The following is a 20,841-nucleotide window of genomic DNA, read 5'->3' on the forward strand; positions in this document are numbered from 1 at the left end:
CTGCTAACGTAATAACCATAGACATCTTATAAGTAGACGCAGCATCGAGCGCTACTGCCTACTGGCGCTGACGAGACGCGGGGCCGCCATCTTGGAGTGGTGATCCACTGTCAGCGCATTTAATTCATTTTACCTCACTGAATACCACTGATTTTCACGTGTTTTTTGTCACACGTGTAGCTATGATAAAGGACACATGTTTTATTATTCATAGTTTGCTTAACAGTATTAGAATATTCTTATATGCTATAAGTGACCAGACGTCCGAGATCAAAACTGGGAATATAATCCCAGAGAAGGGGGAAAAAAACGGTCAGCTATTTTTAAATTCAAGAAACAATATGATTAGGTTATATATACATGCGTATATCCTACATAAACAATGTATGAATACATTAGATATCTATATATCTTAAGGACCTATAGACTGTATCTCTGTTGCTGCAGCAGCAGAGAGTTTATTATGTCTTGACACTTTGTATTGATATTTTGTATTACATTTTTCCCTTAAATGATCATGTTTACAGTGATTGTTTTATATGTATTTTTTATGTATGTCGCTTTGGATAAAAGTGTCTGCCAAATACTTAAACATAAACATATATAAACATCTGAAAGTCTTTATATCAGCTAAAACCACCAATCTGTTGCACTGGATTCAGAACAAAACCAAATGCTGTCTTACCCAACAATGTTAGTATTTAAATATTGTTACTTGAAGACTTATTCCTGGTTACAATTATACTGTTAAGAAAGTATTGTCTTATATTTTGCCTAAAATGAGAATGCATCATAATCAGTGGCGGCTGGTGAATTTTGTTTTAGGTGGGGCTGAAAGTTTGTAAACCAAACCCCTGTAGGGGCGTCATCCTCCCGCAGAAGATTTTTTTGTGATTTTCACATAGAAATATTGAAGATCTTTGCTCCTTCTCAACTCTGTGGTAATATTATTTTCACAAAATACAACCAATAGTACGTTAATGATAAATCTTACTTGTGAAAAGTAATCCCCCGATTCCTATTTTCAACAGTCCGCTCATTTCAGCAGGAAAATGCTGAACACCAGCCCAGCATCTTTGTTTTCTACCTGTCAACTGTCAGTTTAGGCTGCTCGCCGGCTCCTCATCACCACTTCAAGATGGCGGCCAAATTGCTCGCGTCACAGCAGCCAATGCTGCGTCTACTTATAAGATGTCTATGGTTATAACGTCATTGCAAACACGGCAATATGTTGCGTCTACTGCAGTTCGCTACCTTATTCATACTTTTTGTCAAGTGATTTTTTTTAAGCAGGGTTGCATGAGGTACCTACACTTAACGTTACGTTAGTCAATGTATCACACACAGTAACATAACGTTAGACAGCGGTCAGCAGCACCGCGTATTTTAGCCACCTACAAAAAGACAAACATAGTCAAATAAAGGTCAGTTAAAATGTATACTATATTAAGAATATGTGTACATATTGCATAGGGCACTGACATCTAAAAAGTACAACTCTGTTCATTGTTATGTTCATGTATTTGTTATGTTTTTCATGTGTATGCACACATAAACACACATACAGTATGAGATGAGATCAATGAGATAAGGTAAGAACAGGATAGAAACTGCTGTGGAACTAGTTACAATGCAATATGCCATGGAAATACAATGTTAACACTTTTGTACAAATAAGTACAGTTGCACTTGTTTTTCAAATGTGTTTATTCTGTAAAGGAATGAGTTAAATGTTTCAAATGACTGGTTAATAGTGCTATTATGAAGTGCAATGTCAGCACAATTTTTTTCCATGCAATTTCAAATGCACTTGTTTTAATAAATACATAAAGCGTTTTAAAAGCATACACAATCTGTGTAAATGTATTAGTCTGTGGTTAAAAGAACTTGAAAGGACACGAAACTCAAAATGCAGGACTTGGGACTTGACTTGAGACTTTCCAGTCTTGACTTTGGACTTGACTTGGGACTTGCCTGTCTAGACTCGGGACTTGACTCGAGACTTGAGGGCAAAGACTTGAGACTTACTTGTGACTTGCAAAACAATGACTTGGTCCCACCTCTGTTATTATTTGATTGAATTACGAAACATGAAACTCTGCACGCTCTATTGATGAGTCCACGCTGAGAGTGCTGCAGACAGAGGACGAAAACAAACAGAACGGAACGGCTGGGAAAGAATGACGAAAACTGAATTTCCGGGCAAAAAAATTGAAGTTTTGAAAGTTAAGCAGAAGAGATATACCGTGCACAAGCGACCGACACTGCAGGAGAAATAGAAAAGGAGAGGATGAGGGGGCGTGGCTACAAGAGGGCTGTGGTAAAAGAAAAGGCAAATCTTCACCTGCAGGGCAAACGGGCAGGTGAAAAGTGGTAATAACTTATCTACTTCACTTAATAATTTTTTTTATGTACTAAATACTGATATCATATGTGTATATGTTGTATCTGCTGATGTAGTTCTGTTGGAGTTGTAAAAAAAAAGATGGATATCAATAAAAAGACGCTTATTACGGTGTATGTCAAAATGCCAAATATCGGCGCCGATAATTGGCCCAGCCGATCGATCTCTACTTCTTTGCGTTCAACGGAAGAAAGAGGAAGGGGGGAAACAGTGTTGGCAACACTGTGCATACTTCTTGAATGTTTCAAACCACACATTGCTTGTCCATAGCTTTCTTTGGACTCATATGCAGCTAGCAAAACTACAAAATGTTGCAAGCGGAAAAAAACCTAAAAAGCATACAAAGTATCTAACAGCAGCACTGCACTACTGAGATCGATCAGCCCGCCCACCATGGATGTGCTGCCGGGCACAAAATGGCTGCGCTGCAGTCACACAATGGGTGGATGAAACGTTTGTACACGGAGACAGGGTTTGTATAACAAAGCATATTTTCATTCGGCCTGTGCCTCGTACATTGAAGCGTTCTTTCACTGAGGGGTTTGTAAATTGAGGTTCCACTGATTCTCCACTGACAGTCATTCAAGCAGTGCTAGCCAGGCCTGGTATTTCGGCATTTTAGGGGCAAGGCCACTTGGCCTTTGGCATCATCAACCTTTTGAGGGCACAAAGGCCAAATGTCAGGGCAGAAAGTCCATCAAATAAAACAATGATTTTAAGTCCAAAGTCATAATTAATTTAGCTTAAAGCTTAAGATTACATTTTTAATATGCATTACTTTAAATTAAATGAAGGAAGCCGTTTTTTTTTTCTAAATAAATAACATCAATATCATAAGAAATAATCTTAAGCGATAACATCTGATTTTTTATGCTGGATGAAAAACAGTAAATAAACACAACAGCTCAAATAGGACAATGCGACTCGGTAGATTAGAGAAAACTGCGAAACCCGCACACATCGTTGCGTAAATCTGAACAGTGTGTAACATATTATATTATACCCACACATACACTAGTAGACATTGGAATTCATGTTTCTGTCAATAAACTGCAGCTCCCTTGTGCCAAGAGCATTCGTGTGGCCCCAAATCATGACATTAGCACCACTATACTCGACTGTAAATAAGACACAATTATTGTGGTACTCACTTGTGTTGTCAGTTATTGAAACAATAATGGATGTCATGTCATTTTCAGTAGATAGTAAATCTGCTGTACAAGCTGTACTCTGACTTCTCTAAAGTATTTCCAAGTGTTATCACTATACTGTAATAAGAATAGTTGCCGAAATATAAGGGGTGTACTTTGTATTAATCACTAGTTAATTTATAATTACTTGGATTGTGTTTTTGTGTGCCGTATTTAAAAATGTTATTTAATGTATGTAATAATATGTCGTAAATAGCGCGTCATCAACTACCTGTATACCCACCTTGGTCCCGCATTTTGTCCTGCTCCGAGTATCCTGCCACGGCCATGCTTAGGCGACTCAACCACCTGTGGGAAGAACAAGGACCATTTTACAATGAACGCATTGCCAGGGTTAAATAGTACAGCTCTGTCAGGCTCATTAACTCACCGAGACATGTCGTCTACATTTTCCGCTGCAAAGTAGAAAGTCTTTATCTTGGGGTGGCAAGCCTTGAACGCACTGAAACAGAGCCAAACGTCTATTTAAAAACAGGAGCGCTGCTAAAGAACAGGGACATATAGAACACATTAGCATGTGAATGGGATATAAACCTGGCAGATGATCTCAAACACTTGCTTTTGTCAGATTAACTGGGCGTAACAGGGGGACTGTCGGTGAATATTTCAGGGCCCAACTATTATTGTGGTTGTGTATATGTACTGCATCAAAGTGAGAGCTAATTCCAATATTTTGACAACATTATAATTAAGTAACAGCTCTCAGTATGCTGTGTAGGGCACCCCTGTTATACAACCACATTAATAGGCTGAGACATTTTTTTATATATGCAAAAAAGCAAAGCAGACCTCTGCCATGTTTGAACTAATAACAATAAGGAAAAGCTAGAATGCCATGTTTGTGTTTGTTTACTTCCTGGCTCTATGACGACTACATAAACGCCTAGGGCTCACTAGGGCATACTAAGGTAAAGAGAGCAGTTATATTATTATTAAAAATACATAAAAGAAAATCAGTTATTCTAATAATAGTGAAAAACTAATGGGATTTGTTCACCAGCAGGAAGGAAAGGGTACACAGGACATTACGATTTGCGTTTTGGGGTAGAGTGAATGTTTCTACTATGCAAAATAATAATAATTTGATACAAAAGAGAAAGTGAATGCCTCCTTATTTAGTAACATCCAGTTTAGTATCAGACCCTAATTGATTCCACCACAACATTTGTATAGTTTGTGCTAAATACTGTAACGATTTAATGAACACACACAAATCAAAACAATAATATACAAAAATTGTCTTAGAAAAAGCTATGAAATTGAAAAGTGGTAGGATTAAATAAGCTGTGTTGCTTCCTACTCCTTTTTGGAAAATGTTCCGATGAGAAACTGGAAATATGAGATGTACTTGTAACTGTATGCATGTTCGTAATAAACTAAAATCATGAATCACAAACCAGGGATATTCAACTAAGACTGTGTTTACACTGAAGGCCAAAGTGGCCCAAAATCGGATCTTTTCGAAATCAGATTTTTTCCAGCTGACGATAGTACAATTTCATCTTTATCAGACTACAGTATAAACGCACACAGGCCCTAATGTGGTCTCGACGTCACTTGCATGCGCAGTTCAATAAAGGGAAAACAAAAGAAGTTGACCGTATTCAGTAAATGAAAAAGGAAGGCGCTACTACTAATACAAAATAAAATAAAAGTCGCCACGCCTTAAAAATTTGTGGGTTTTTTTACGTGAAAATAAATGAAAGTAATATAATGTATGAATGAATGAATGAACATACATACATATATATATATATATATATATATATATATATATATATATATATATATATATATATATATATATATATATATATATATATATATATATATATATATATATATATATATACAGTATACATGTACACACAGTATATACATATATATATTTACATACATATACACATATATATAAGCATACATACTGTATATAAATAAACATATTTATATATGTATATATATAGTGTAATATACTTGGGAGAGTTCTAATCTTTTTATAGCTGTTAAGTAGAGACGTCACCGACATCAGCGTGGATCTAAACTACCTTCGTTTTTCAGTTCACTTACGTAAACAACATTCGCAATGTACATAACATGTAAGCAAATATGAGACAGCATACACGTCAATTCCGGTCCTTCAACAATCAATATTTCTTTGGAGTCAAACTATATAATATATATACGGTATCTTCATATACTATATATAGCCTATTACTTACGCACTATTGACTAGTGATGCACAAAAATTCGGCCACTGAAGAAATACTTTGTTCACCAAAACCAGATGTTGTGATGATGTACCCACTTCCGCTGGTGGGCTGCATCTTTCCCCACACATACGAATGACATAGTTTGCCCAAAAATGACGCAAAAATCGCATTCACGTGGCATTTCCGTTTATACTGAAGTCACATTTGAAAAGATCAGATTCCAATCAGATTCGGACTACCTCTTGGTGTGGAATGAAGCTGATAAAAAAAGATCAGATTTGAAGCACTTTGGAGCATTAAGACTGACAAAAAATATCCGATCTGTGTCACTTGAGGGCAAAAAAATCAGATTTGGTGTGCAGTGTGAACAGGGCCTAAATTATTTTTGGGGTCACATTTCCAGAAAGCTAAAGACCAGGGGGCGGGACTTCTCCCTTCTTAATTATTTTCATTTTGCATATCCTGGAAAACTAGCGTCTTCCACAGTAAAGATTTGATTTTGGTCTATTTATTTTGCCAGAGTTACAGGACGCTCTGCTGTTTTTAAGGACCTTCTGCAAAAGAAGTTAGTCAAAGATCATATAAGCACTTCAGTGTTTTTGAGAATCTGCTGCAAAAGTGTGAGTCTCTCAAAAGTTTTTGAACCAGTTGAATAGCCCAAATGATGAAAAAGAGAGGACCTAAAATGGAACCTTGAGGAACACTGTAGTATAACTAAAGAAGCTGAACAAATGACAACCAGTTGCATCTGAACTAGACAAGCTAAAGCAATACTTTGGCTACATAAATCCCATTACGCAAAAAAATTGTAACTGCCAAAAAGAATAGGACTTAAAGGGGTGCCCTAACGAATGTCTCAGTTATCTAAATCCCAAGTTTGGACCTTTGTTTGCTAGCAAGGGTAACATGCCAATGCAAGGATCTGCCAATGTGGTTACAGTGATCCAACTTCCTCTATACAACAGGAGCACTGAGTAATAGGAATTTGCTGCAAAAATGTTTGTCTTCCAAGTTTTGAAATGAACTTGAGGGTGGAATTTTGCCCCCGGACCACCAGTTGTATAGCGCTGCCAAAAACCAACCAGTCTTCGCACTTGGTGGAGGTATGCAACAGTCTGTTTAGCACCAAAAATATGTCTCATTAGACTATGCAAGTGTCACAAGGCTACTTACTGAGTGTGTGTCGGGACAACATATGAAAATTGACAACATTAGTATTATGTTTTAGATTAAAAGCAATGGTGAATAAAAAAAAAAGCTTGACTCACAACTTTCTCCTGCATTCAGTGGCACGATCAATCTTAAACTCGGGAAGATTGACAAAGCCTTCTGCCTTCTCATCCTGTGGTAAAATAAATTAAAAAGTGTCCTTTAAATAAATTCATATAGAAAATACAATCTCTCCAAGTCCTTTCATTTACCTCTTCGTTCATGTACCAGTACAGACACGTATCTTTCAGGATGAACCAATACTTCTTCCATTTCTGAGAAAAATATGTTTTAGCATCCTTCTTCTTCCACAGCCAGCCTTCGCAGTCGCCTTGACCCAAGTCTCTGCAGGAAATCCGTCGCTTGCTGATGGAAGCCATGGGGCTTCCGCCTGCAGGAGAGTACAACAGATAAGAGTGGTTAGAATCTTTTTTTTTTATTTGGATGATGAAGTAAACTCAACTTACCTTTACTCTTCTTTGACCTCGACAGCAGCGAGGATCGCTCAAATACCTGCAAAGTCAAGGAAAGGTGTAAAGCTAACTGCTATGCTTCTTCATCGCACAGGTACCAAAGGAAAGGTAGGGGAAACTAACATGGTAGAGCGAGGCAGAGTCAGAGCTGGATGTGGACAGGGAGACTTCCATCTGGAGGGCTGGGATGAGTGTGTAATGTGTGGGGCTGCTTCCCCTCTCCATCTTCCTTCTATTGTGACTCAGGCTGCGGCCTAGCAAAAATTCTCCACCTGGGCCTTTGTCTTCACTTGTGAAACGCAGCTGTGAATTTTCTGCTGAAGACAGATAAAAGAAGACACAAATCATAAAATGAAGGCTCACTTAAAAAAAATCCCCAAAATATATTGTTCTGTAGATGTGTATCACAATTCACTAACACACTGCAATTTATCCTATCACATTGAACCTAAAGGGCACATGGATTATATACAGTATAACATGAACTTTTAAACCAGAAATCTATTTGACACACACTAGAACTAAAAATTTGTTGAAGCACTTTTTCATTTCAGTCAGGAGTCGTAGCACGTATTTCACAAGGTACAGTGTTACCCCAACTTAAGAGTGCTTTGAGATAAGAGCAGTCTCTCGGCTAATTGTGTAGCAAAAATTTGAGTTACAAGCCTGCCCGCCATTAGTTGGGTTGAAAACGCTAGCTTATAGCTAGAGATCAACATGACTTTATTTTTCTAAGCATGGAAAAGAAGAAAGTGAGTGTGAAGGTTAGTGCTGAGAAGAAGTGAATGATCTTTATTGAATTAAATACAGAAATCATTAAAAACATGACAGAGCGTGTCGCCAACTTGGCGAGGCAATTTGAGCGTGTCACTGCAAGCCTGCACCATACTGAAGCAGCATGAGTCTTACCCCAGCCAATGATACTAAAATAATATCTAAACGGTGGACATTTATCTGTGAAAATATGGAAAAGCTGCTGATGATGTGTTTGACGGAGAAGCAGCTGGAATGAAGTACCGTAGATGTCCACGATCCAAGGTCAATTATGTACATTATTATTACATTACTTCATAAGACTACTATAGTTGTTTATACTACATTTTATTTTTTTCATACAATATTGCTGATCTAAAAGTTAGTTTTTCTTTTTAAAAGGCATGTTACATGTTAAAATGGTGGGGGAGAGCAGCACTAATTGTATTGATTTAAATCTATTTCAATAGGAGACATAGATTTTAGATACAAGTGTTTTGAGTTGAGAGCTCTGTCACAGAACCAATTGAGCTCTTAAGTTGAGGTACTACTATTTAAGGAAGAAGAAGCTGAAAATGATATTATCTACAAAACCCAAAACCAGTGAAGTTGGCACGTTGTGTAAATCGTAAATAAAAACATAATTTAATGATTTGCAAATCCTTTTCAACTTATATTCAATTGAATAAACTGCAAATACAAGATATTTAATGTTCGAACTGAGAAACGTAATTTTTTGGGGAAAATAATCATTAACTTAGAATTCATTGGCAGCAACACGTTGCAAAAAAGTTGGCACAGGGGCATTTTTACCACTATGTTACATGGCCTTTCCTTTTAACAACACTCAGTAAACGGTTGGGAACTGAGGAGAGCAATTTTTGAAGCTTTTCAGGTGGAATTATTTCCCATTCTTGCTTGATGTACAGCTTAAGTTGTTCAACAAGCCGCTGACGTATTTTAGGCTTCATAATGCGCCACACATTTTCAATGGGAGACAGGTCTGGACTACAGGCAGGCCAGTCTAGTACCCGCACTCTTTTACTACGAAGCCACTCTGTTGTAACACGTGGCTTGGCATTGTCTTGCTGAAATAAGTAGGCGCGTCTATGAAAAAGACGTTGCTTGGATGACAACATATGTTGCTCCAAAACCTGTATGCACCTTTAAGCATTAATGGTGCCTTCACAGATGGGTAAGTTACCCATGCCTTGGGCACTAATACATCCCCATACCATCACAGATGCTGGCTTTTGAACTTTGCGCCTATAACAATCCGGATGGTTCTTTTCCTCTTTGGTCCACAGTTTCCAAAAACAATTTGAAATGTGGACTCTTCAGAAAGTTTGCACTTTGCATCGGTCCATCTTAGATGAGCTTGGGCCCAACGAAACCGGCGGCGTTTCTGGGTGTTGTTGATAAATGGCTTTCGCTTTGCATAGTAGAGTTTTAACTTGCTCTTACAGATGTAGCGACCAACTGTAGTTACTGACAGTGGTTTTCTGAAGTGTTCCTGAGCCCATGTGGCGATATCCTTTACACACTGATGTCGGTTTTTGATACAGTACCGCCTGAGGGATCGAAAGTCACGGGCATCTAATGTTACGTGCAGTGATTTCTCCAAATTATCGGAACCTTTTGATGATATTACGGACTGTAGATGGTGAAATCCCTAAATTCCTTGCAATAGCTGGTTGAGAAATGTTGTTCTTAAACTGTTCGACAATTTGCTCACGCATTTGTTCACAAAGTGGTGACCCTCGCCCCATCCTTGTTTGTGAATGACTGAGCATTTCATGGAAGCTGCTTTTGTACCCAATCATGGCACCCACATGTTCCCAATTAGCCTGTTCACTTGTGGGATGTTCCAAATAAGTGTTTGATTCCTCAACTTTCTTAGACTTCTTTGCCACTTGTGCCAGCTTTTTTGAAACATGTTGCAGGCATCAAATTCCAAATGAGCTAATATTGGCAAAAAAATTTAAAGTTTGTCAGTTCCAACATTAATTATATTGTCTTTGTAGTGTATTCAATTGAATATAGGTTGAAAATGATTTGCAAATCATTGTATTCTGTTTTTATTTACGATTTACACATCAACCGTGATTGGTCAAATGCAGAGTATAATTTCAACACACCTAGTGTGTGTGTGACAATCATTGGTACTTTAACTTTTTTTTTAACAACGTGCCAACTTCACTGGTTTTGGGTTTTGTAATTTATCCTATCCTTTACTTTGTAATATAATAATAATAATAATAATAATAATAATGTATTAACATTTTGGCTTAACTTATATCAGGCATTGCTTATACATTATACAATATTTCAGTTTCTTACCCCTGTCATATTAATGTATGTATTAATTTGACTGTTTCTGTAATCTTTTTATTTAATTTAATGTAATTCATATTTTGTTAATTTTTATCATAATAAATTTGGTATTTTCCTTTCTTCATTCAAATATTATTTTGCATCAATATCACTATCCCAGCTGCACTCGGGCTGAAGGCAGTGTACACCTTGGACAAGTCAGCACCTCGTCGTAGGGCCCTTATTTAAGTCTTATTTTTTATTATTGTATTTATTGCCAATAAATGACTTTATTTGATGATTTTTGCATTGGCATGGGTAAAGAAAATCTTCAGTTTAAGAATGTATTTGGATCTGCACCAAAATGTAGTTTTGTTCCAAAGTACAATGCATTACGTCTTTACAAAGTTAATTAATGTTTCTAAACAATATATTGTCGTTTCTAATTTGTATATTCTTTGTTTATCATTTTCCTGACTTTAAGCCGTCTTTCCTTAAGGCGTAGAAATGAGTAAATTATCCATTTCTATTGGGTTTCCAGCAAAATGCAATTTTTTATTAAATGTCAAGCAAAGTGAATATAGGTAGATAAATCACTGTAAAAAAAAAAAAAAAGGAAAAGCTACAGTTTGCATTGATTCTCATTAGATAAAGCTAATGTTGTGACCTGTGAGCGCACATGTATTTGTTTCAAAGGAACATTGTTGTCAGGCAAAGCTGGTAATAGCGTCTCTTAGAGATAAATATAACACTATCAATTTTTCTGAGAAGCCTGAAGGGAAACCAGACGTCAGCATCATCCCCAGAGGACGCAAAGTTTGTCTTTGAGACTAAAATAAAGCACATCAGTCTCTTTGCCACCTTTCTACTGACAAAATGTGAAAATAATGTGATAATATGTGACAGATGCCGGAGCAACAGCAAAACTGAGAGCGAGGAAGATAGCAAAGAAGGGGAGAGCGGGCAGCGATGGATGGTGAACATACAGAGAGGATAGAGGCAGGAAATGATATCCGGCGAGTTAGCGCATCTAAAAAACCAGCTCATCCTTCTGCTGTGAGATGTGAAAATGGGTGATGATATCAAGAGATCTCCTCCCACTCACATCAGCTCCTCGCTGTCACCCCCGCCTTCCCCTTTATTCCCACCCACCTCCTCTCCTGCTTGCTCTCTTCAGCTTGGCCACATCCTCCTCCTCTTCTCCGGCCCAGTTGTATTCCAGCGGCATGGAGATGGGCCGCAGCCTGTCTGGGGTCACGAAACAAGGCAGATCAATACATCGCAGCAGACATCCCCAAAACATGATGCCATGTCGATTCTCAGTCTTACTGTAGGTGGGCGTGCTCCCCCTGCGGACAGACGGCACCTCCTGATTCTGGTCGTACTCGTAACAATACAGTATGGAATCATCCTCCACCAGAGGGAATTGACGCCGACACTCCTGGTCCAGGTAGGAGTTGGGCGACTCGGAGCGCTTGGCGGCGTGGATGTGGTCGGACTGAGATTCATCGCCCTTCAGACTCCCTTTGTCATCTCTGTGGCGGAAAAAGCAGCATCATTGGACTACAAATCAACAATAAAGGATGTTTAAACAGAAAAAAATGTTGGTATTTAAGGGATCAATGTAAAAAAAACACATGTAAAGTATATTACTGTAAGTATAAAAGTATTGTAAACATTTCAAAAATTCTAAATATATTTTACTTATATTTTGCCACCTTGAGGGACTAATTAAAACACATGCAAATTCAAAATGTTAATGATATTTACTTTGGTGATTTGTTTTATTTTACAATACAAAACATTTACGACATAAAAACAGGCAAAGTACTAGGGGTGCTAAAAAAAATAGATCCACATCTGAATCGTGATTTTTATTTATTCCGATTCTAAATCGATTCATTATTTTCAACAATCAATTTTAAAAAAGATGTGTTTTAGGCAGACTCTGTGGTTACTCCCTGGAAGTACGTCTTGCATAAAAGAGGAGATTTTGTAACCTGTAACCTGTTTTAAAAAAGTTTTATTATCATTTTTATACAAAATAATATATCGCGAGAATCGGTTTGAATTGGAAAGCATGTTAAATCGAGAATCGATTCTGAATCAAATCGTCACTGCAAGAATCGGAATCAAATCGTGAATTGTTGTAAGAGTCGCATCCCTACGTATACCATTATTTCTGGACGCTACTTTTTTCCCACGTTTCGAACCGTGCGCTTCGTACATTGCTGCGGCTAATTTATGGTTTTTTATGGGTTCACAAGCTTATTAACATTTTGCCAATAATTTTAACCTTGTCACATCAAACCAACGAAATTGCCAAACGGGTCAAGGTGTACAAATGAAAAGGTTAACATTAAATCAAACACATTCACACAATCAGTCAGTCTGCCATTTAGTGTGTTAAGGACTTTCCCTCATCATGAAGAAGACATAACAAAATGTAAACAACCCAGCACCAAAGCCAAAGACGATCGACCCCGCCATCGAAAAAGGAAACAGAGCTGGCGCACAAAACGGAACTCTGCCACCAGTAAAGGGGCCCCGAAAGGCTGCACCACCGCGCCTAAAAAGACGACTTCAGCGGTTTCAGGACAAAGACAGCGCTCAACAACCTCTCCGGTAGGCTACTGTATGCCGTGTTACAGTCACTGTCTTTTTTTAAAATGTCGAACACAACCACCTTTGTAAATATTTAATGTAAATGGTAATGGTAAATGGGTTGTACTTGTATAGCGCTTTTCTAGCTTTTTTTTTTTTAAGGAACTCAAAGCGCTTTGACACTATTTCTATATTCACCCATTCACACACACATTCACACACTGATGGCAGGAGCTGCCATGCAAGGCGCTAACCAAGACCCATCAGGAGCAAGGGTGAAGTGTGTGAATGTTTCAATGTGTGCACCTGTCTGTGGCTTGTAGACGTGTGTGACCAATATCTATATACTTTATATGTATATGTATCCAAAAAATAGATTGGTGCGGCCTATACATTATTTGGGTGTGCTCTATAGCCTTCGAATTACAGTATAATATTAGTATTGTAAATATCTCAATAATTCAAAACACATTTTACTTAAATTTTGCCTCTTTGAGAGACTAATTCAAACACATACAAATTCGACATTTCAACGATATTGGTAATTTGGTAATTTTTCAAAAGTTAAAAACAATAACATACTTATGATATTGTCATTATTATTAACTTTTACATTAAAAAACAAAAACACTACATGTCTGTCTAAAAATAGTGAGCTTTTCCCCTCCTGTGCAGTAGGTTGCAGTAAAGAGAATTACAAAGTGGCTGGCTACTGCCACACACATAAAGAAAAGTTTTTTTCACAACAGCGGCCTTTTGTGGATGACAATCCCCAATAGCTGGTTTGTCGACCAAAGATGGCTGTTGTACAGCAAGCAACGCACAAACTATCTACAAAAGAGGCTTAAATCTTCCTGCAAAAAGCAGATATGAGCAAAATATCAAACTATGCAATGGAATACATCCATCCCTATACTTTATCAAATAAAGATTTGTAAAGTGATATCAAGGATTATACGTCGCTCGCTTTCCCAGACATATCAAAAGATTGTGCTCCAGACGCTATTCTACACGACAAAACAGATGAACATTTGGAAAAGCATGGAGGTCTACAACTTCTTTATGTGTGGCTGGCTCAAAGAAATTGGTACCGAGACTCTCCCTTAGACTTTGACTTAGACAAACTTTATTGATTCACATGGGAAATTGTTCCACACAGTAGCTCAGTTACAAAGGTTGGAAAGGGTAAAGATGGAAAGGATAATGCAGGTATAAAGTAGTCTAAAAATGTACCATGGATAAATATGCATAGTTTTTGTTCGGGTAAGGTTGCATTTCATGATATAACTTCACGTCTACTACCATGCTTGTAGCTGTTGCACGCACCGTTTATGAGTAGTGTGTTTTCTCCCGTCTTTATCAAAATATAACTACAGATTTCAACATTGTGTATGTGCTGAAAGCTTCATTTATGATATGACATGTGTTTAAGAAATACAAATAATATCAAGACAATAATTACATAGGAAATAATAACCCAACCATCCATCCATTTTCTACCGCTTGTCCCTTTCGGGGTCGCGGGGGGTGCCGGAGCCTATCTAAGCTGCATTCGGGCGGAAGGCGGGGTACACCCTGGACAAGTCGCCACCTCATCACAGGGCCAACACAGATCGACAGACAACATTCACACTCACATTCACACACTAGGGCCAATTAAGTGTTACCAATCAACCTATCCCCAGGTGCAATAACCGTTAAAAGTATATCAAACAAACCTTCAACAAAGTGATCACTGCATTCTTCGACTCTGCTCCCTGGATTGGAGTGTTTGCTGCATGCTTTTCTTGTTGTTGTTTACACAAATCTTACGCTTTTCTGCCTTTTTTGATAACGTGTCTTAATGAAATTAAACAATGGATGTCCGCTAACTTTTTGCAACTCAACGCTAAGAAAACGGAAATGCTGATTATCGGTCCTGCTCAACACCGACATCTATTTAATAATACCACCTTAACATTTGACAACCAAACAATTAAACAAGGCGACTCGGTAAAGAATCTGGGTATTATCTTCGACCCAACTCTCTCGTTTGAGTCACACATTAAGAGTGTTACTAAAACGGCCTTCTTTCATCTCCGTAATATCGCTAAAATTCGTTCCATTTTGTCCACAAGCGATGCTGAGATCATTATCCATGCGTTCGTTACATCTCGTCTCTATTACTGTAACGTTTTATTTTCGGGCCTCCCTATGTCTAGCATTAAAAGATTACAGTTGGTACAAAATGCGGCTGCTAGACTTTTGACAAAAACAAGAAAGTTTGATCATATTACGCCTATACTGGCTCACAGGTTGGCAAAATGGCGGCGCATTGAAATGCAGCAGCTTGAAGACGCTCTTGGGAGTGTAGAGCGATTTGGCAAAAAACACCCATCATTTCTGTCAATTTCATGGCTGGCTCAAAGCGTGAACACTCTGTGATCACATACGACCGACAGACAATTTTGGATGTGGATGGATCGGGTCGTTATAGACTGAAAGATGCATGTACGGTGGCCCTCCTCGCTAGCATGGGAATACTTCGCGGGCTACATCGAGCGGCCTTTGTAGCAGCGGAGTCAAGTACTAGCGGGGACCGTCAATGGAGGCGACGTAAGCGGTGTGAGCGGAAGCAGAAGCGGGGATGCCGAGCGGGGCTAACAACAAAGGGAAAAGCTAATCATCAAAGAAGCGTGGAGCGTCCGGGTAAGAAGTCATTTAAACTAGAACTAGCTGGCGCCAGGCTGGATAATCCCTGCACACATAGCAATTCTCTTAGAATAAAACACAACTCACATAATATTTTTTCTTTTGTGACCGTGTCAGAGGCAGTCACACATTGTACTGAGGTGGCTAACTATGATGCGTTCAGTTTATCGCAGCATCAAGCAAACAATCTGAAAATTCCCGTCGTATCAATTCCTAGATATGGTCGAAACTATTTAAAGTGCACTACGCATAATAAACGCAACATTATTAATATTGCTACTTCGGATAATTTCAACAAACAATCCTCAAAACAGCCCACTACCTATAATATGGGCTTTTTAAACATAAGATCATTATCTTCCAAAACGTTATAAGTTAATGAGGTCATTAGAGACAACAAACTTGACGTCGTTGGTCTCGCCGAGACCTGGCTCAAACCAGACGATTTTTTTGCGCTAAATGAGGCATCTCCTCCTAACTATACGAATGCACATGTTGCCCGTCCTCTTAAAAGGGGAGGGGGTGTCGCACTAATATACAATGAAAACTATAATTTTACACCTAACCTAAATAATAAATATAGCTCGTTTGAGGTGCTCACTATGAGGTTTGTCACACTGCTGCCTCTCCACCTGGTTGTTATCTACCGCCCCCCTGGGCCCTATTCGGACTTCATCAGTGAATTCTCAGAGTTTGTTGCTGATCTAGTGACGCACGCCGACAATATAATCATAATGGGGGACTTTAATATCCATATGAATACCCCATCGGACCCTCCATGCGTGGCGCTCCAGACTATAATTGATAGCTGTGGTCTTACACAAATAATAAATGAACCCACGCATCGCAACGGTAATACGATAGATCTAGTGCTTGTCAGGGGTGTCACCACCTCTAAAGTTACGATACTCCCGTACACTAAAGTAATGTCCAATCATTACCTTATAAAATTCGAAGTTCTGACTCATTGTCAACAAATTAATAATAATAATAATAACTACTATAGTAGCCGCAACATTAATGCTGCCACAACAACGACTCTTGCTGGCCTACTGCCTTCGGTAATGGCACCATTCCCAAATTATGTGGGCTCTATTGATAACCTCACTAACAACTTTAACGACGCCCTGCGCGACACCATTGATAGTGTAGCACCGCTAAAGCTAAAAAGGGCCCCTAAAAGGCGTACCCCATGGTTTACAGAAGAAACTAAAGCCCAGAAATTATCATGTAGAAAGCTGGAACGCAAATGACGTGCGACTAACTTGAGGTTTTCCATCAAGCATGGAGTGATAGTTTAATAACTTATAAACGCATGCTTACCTCAGCTAAAGCTAAATATTACTCAAATCTCATCCACCTCAACAAAAATGATCCTAAATTTTTGTTTAGTACAGTAGCATCGCTAACCCAACAAGGGACTCCTCCCAGTAGCTCCACCCACTCAGCAGATGACTTTATGAATTTCTTTAATAAGAAAATTGAAGTCATTAGAAAAGAGATTAAAGACAATGCATCTCAGCTACAACTGGGTTCTATTAACACAGATACGACTGTATATACGACGGACACTGCCCTCCAAAATAGTTTCTCTCTCTTTGATGAAATAACATTGGAGGAATTGTTAAAATGTGTAAATGGGACAAAACAAACAACATGTTTACTTGACCCAATTCCTGGGAAACTTATCAAGGAGCTTTTTGTATTATTAGGTCAATCAGTGTTAAATATTATAAACTTATCACTTTCCTCTGGCACTGTTCCCCTAGCATTCAAAAAAGCGGTTATTCATCCTCTACTCAAAAGACCTAACCTCGATCCTGACCTCATGGTAAACTACCGGCCGGTGTCCCACCTTCCGTTTATCTCGAAAATCCTCGAAAAAATTGTCGCACAGCAGCTAAATGAACACTTAGCGTCTAACAATCTCTGTGAACCTTTTCAATCCGGTTTCAGGGCAAATCACTCTACGGAGACAGCCCTCGCAAAAATGACTAATGATCTATTGCTAACGATGGATTCTGATGCGTCATCTATGTTGCTGCTTCTTGATCTTAGCGCCGCTTTCGATACTGTTGATCATAATATTTTATTAGAGCGTATCAAAACGCGTATTGGGATGTCAGACTTAGCCTTGTCTTGGTTTAACTCTTATCTTACTGACAGGATGCAGTGTGTCTCCCATAACAATGTGACCTCGGACTATGTTAAGGTAACGTGCGGAGTTCCCCAGGGTTCGGTTCTTGGCCCTGCACTCTTTAGTATTTACATGCTGCCGCTAGGTGACATCATACGCAAATACGGTGTTAGCTTTCACTGTTATGCTGATGACACTCAACTCTACATGCCCCTAAAGCTGACCAACACGCCGGATTGTAGTCAGCTGGAGGCGTGTCTTAATGAAATTAAACAATGGATGTCCGCTAACTTTTTGCAACTCAACGCTAAGAAAACGGAAATGCTGATTATCGGTCCTGCTCAACACCGACATCTATTTAATAATACCACCTTAACATTTGACAACCAAACAATTAAACAAGGCGACTCGGTAAAGAATCTGGGTATTATCTTCGACCCAACTCTCTCGTTTGAGTCACACATTAAGAGTGTTACTAAAACTGCCTTCTTTCATCTCCGTAATATCGCTAAAATTCGTTCCATTTTGTCCACAAGCGATGCTGAGATCATTATCCATGCGTTCGTTACATCTCGTCTCGATTACTGTAACGTTTTATTTTCGGGCCTCCCTATGTCTTGCATTAAAAGATTACAGATGGTACAAAATGCGGCTGCTAGACTTTTGACAAAAACAAGAAAGTTTGATCATATTACGCCTATACTGGCTCACTTGCACTGGCTTCCTGTGCACCTAAGATGCGACTTTAAGGTTCTACTACTTACGTATAAAATACTACACGGTCAAGCTCCTGCCTATCTTGACGATTGTATTTTACCATATGTCCCGGCAAGAAATCTGCGTTCAAAGAACTCCGGCTTATTAGTGATTCCCAGAGCCCAAAAAAAGTCTGCGGGCTATAGAGCGTTTTCTATTCGGGCTCCAATACTATGGAATGCCCTCCCGGTAAAAGTTAGAGATGCTACCTCAGTAGAAGCATTTAAGTCTCATCTTAAAACTCATTTGTATACTCTAGCCTTTAAATAGACTCCCTTTTTAGACCTGTTGATCTGCCGTTTCTTTTCTTTTCTTTTCTACTCTGCTCCCAACCCGGGGTGGACCGCTAGCCTGTCCATCGGATGGGGACATCTCTACGCTGCTGACCCGTCTCCGCTCGGGATGGTTCCTGCTGGCCCCACTATGGACTGGACTTTTGCTGATGTGTTGGACTTTCACAATATTATGTCAGACCCACTCGACATCCATTGCTTTCGGTCTCCCCTAGAGGGGGGGGGGGTTACCCACATATGCGGTCCTCTCCAAGGTTTCTCATAGTCATTCACATTGACGTCCCACTGGGGTGAGTTTTCCTTGCCCGTATGTGGGCTCTGTACCGAGGATGTCGTTGTGGCTTGTACAGCCCTTTGAGACACTTGTGATTTAGGGCTATATAAATAAACATTGATTGATTGATTGATTGATTGATAACCTCTCAAGGAACTCTGAATAAACGTTTATTCTTTCTGCGATTTGAACGGTTAGTACAGCCAAAAACAACACAAGCTTAGGGCTTTTTTTTCGAGAAAGGCAAAATGGCATCTAGTACCCATTGAAAACAGAGCTCGCTTGACCATCACCAGTATTCATTGGGCGGGACGTGAGCCGGACGTGACGTGACGTCAGTAACATCCCCTGCAATTGGCACCAATGCAAGGTTACAGTAACAGGGAAATTGAAAATAAATGAGTCAATCCACAATGCTTTGCTTTTTGCACTTGGCAGAGGTAGTAATAAATCCACGAAAATAAGAATGTCAGTAAGCCCACCGTGAACTGTTGTCATAACAATGTTATCCTAATAATGCCAAACATTATGACAAATATTTCCTATTTTTTGATTGTTTTCACTGGTAGACTTAAGTCAAGTTTTCACAAAGTAGTTATGTGTGAGAAAGAAACCTTAAATGAGCATTCATTTCCAAATTATCACCACACATTACACACATGCACACTCAGCAAAAGGCTTTGTTTATTGCTGAAAACTCTGCTCCCCTGCACACGTCACATGTATCACCTCCCTCGCTACTAACACGCAGGCCAGTCTCGTAGTGTCACCACTGAGTCAATAGTGTCAATATTCATGGCCATAATGGAACATGTCACCTGCTGCAAATGACTGTTGTTGCATTACTGTTAATGTAACATACACTCATTGACCACAACATTAGGTACACCAACACAACTGGAAAATAACTTTACCTGGGGGTGTAGGGTTCTGCAGGAGGAGGGGGGATGTAAAGGTCCTGGAGGGCGCAGCTTCCCCTCCTGGATGGGGTGCTTAAAGTGCTGGTTGGTGTTGCCACGCTGCTGCTGGGGCTCTGAGGGAACAGTGGCTGTGTGTGAGTGAATGTATGCATATGTGTGTGTGTGGAGGACAAGGAGAAAAGGGGGAGTCACAGTTACATGGAGTGAGTGACTGAGGAGATATGAGCAGCACTCCATATTTTAGATACTGTTGTTCTCACTGGTGTGTACAACTCTGCTGGTTTATTCATCCTCAATAAAAATCTGGACAAACAACATGGACTTTGTAAATAATAATTCAAACATAATTGATGCCAAGCATATGACTTGATTAGAAATTCACCCCAATATGTTTTTTTCTTGGTAGCATTGCAAAGACACAAGCTGCTTTTAGAAGGTGCTGAAATGTCAGCTCAATTGGTAGATAATTTTTTGATATTTTTCATAAAGAATTTTTGTTAGGCCCGCCGCAACCGTGTAGGAAAATTAGGCAATTACCTATGGCCCCCAGCTAAAAAAGGGGCACCCTGACAACTACTAGCTATGGATTCAAA

The 20,841-nt window shown here is 39.1% G+C and overlaps 1 protein-coding gene across 10 annotated transcripts in view; it reads right to left on the reverse strand.

Moving 5' to 3' along the window:
* The window catches only part of LOC133650538 (connector enhancer of kinase suppressor of ras 2-like), an 88,640-nt gene that overhangs the window by 18,794 nt on the left and 49,005 nt on the right, over positions 1-20,841 (reverse strand). For 3 of the 10 annotated variants that reach the window (XR_009826236.1, XM_062047884.1, XM_062047890.1), the window contains exons 10-18: positions 20,243-20,376; positions 11,903-12,108; positions 11,726-11,821; positions 7,631-7,824; positions 7,502-7,547; positions 7,247-7,425; positions 7,094-7,167; positions 3,986-4,057; positions 3,827-3,903 (exon numbers count right to left, since the gene is read on the reverse strand). Coding sequence is in view for 9 of the 10 variants with exons in the window: in XM_062047884.1 (XP_061903868.1) it covers positions 3,827-3,903; positions 3,986-4,057; positions 7,094-7,167; positions 7,247-7,425; positions 7,502-7,547; positions 7,631-7,824; positions 11,726-11,821; positions 11,903-12,108; positions 20,243-20,376 (1,078 nt within the window). In the remaining variant the exon portion in view is untranslated. The remainder of the gene's footprint in view (positions 1-3,826; positions 3,904-3,985; positions 4,058-7,093; positions 7,168-7,246; positions 7,426-7,501; positions 7,548-7,630; positions 7,825-11,725; positions 11,822-11,902; positions 12,109-20,242; positions 20,377-20,841) is intronic. The other 7 variants (XM_062047891.1, XM_062047885.1, XM_062047889.1 and 4 more) reach the window with 4 other exon arrangements.

The sequence above is a fragment of the Entelurus aequoreus genome, linkage group LG05 (assembly GCF_033978785.1).
Source record: "Entelurus aequoreus isolate RoL-2023_Sb linkage group LG05, RoL_Eaeq_v1.1, whole genome shotgun sequence".
NCBI lineage: Eukaryota > Metazoa > Chordata > Actinopteri > Syngnathiformes > Syngnathidae > Entelurus > Entelurus aequoreus.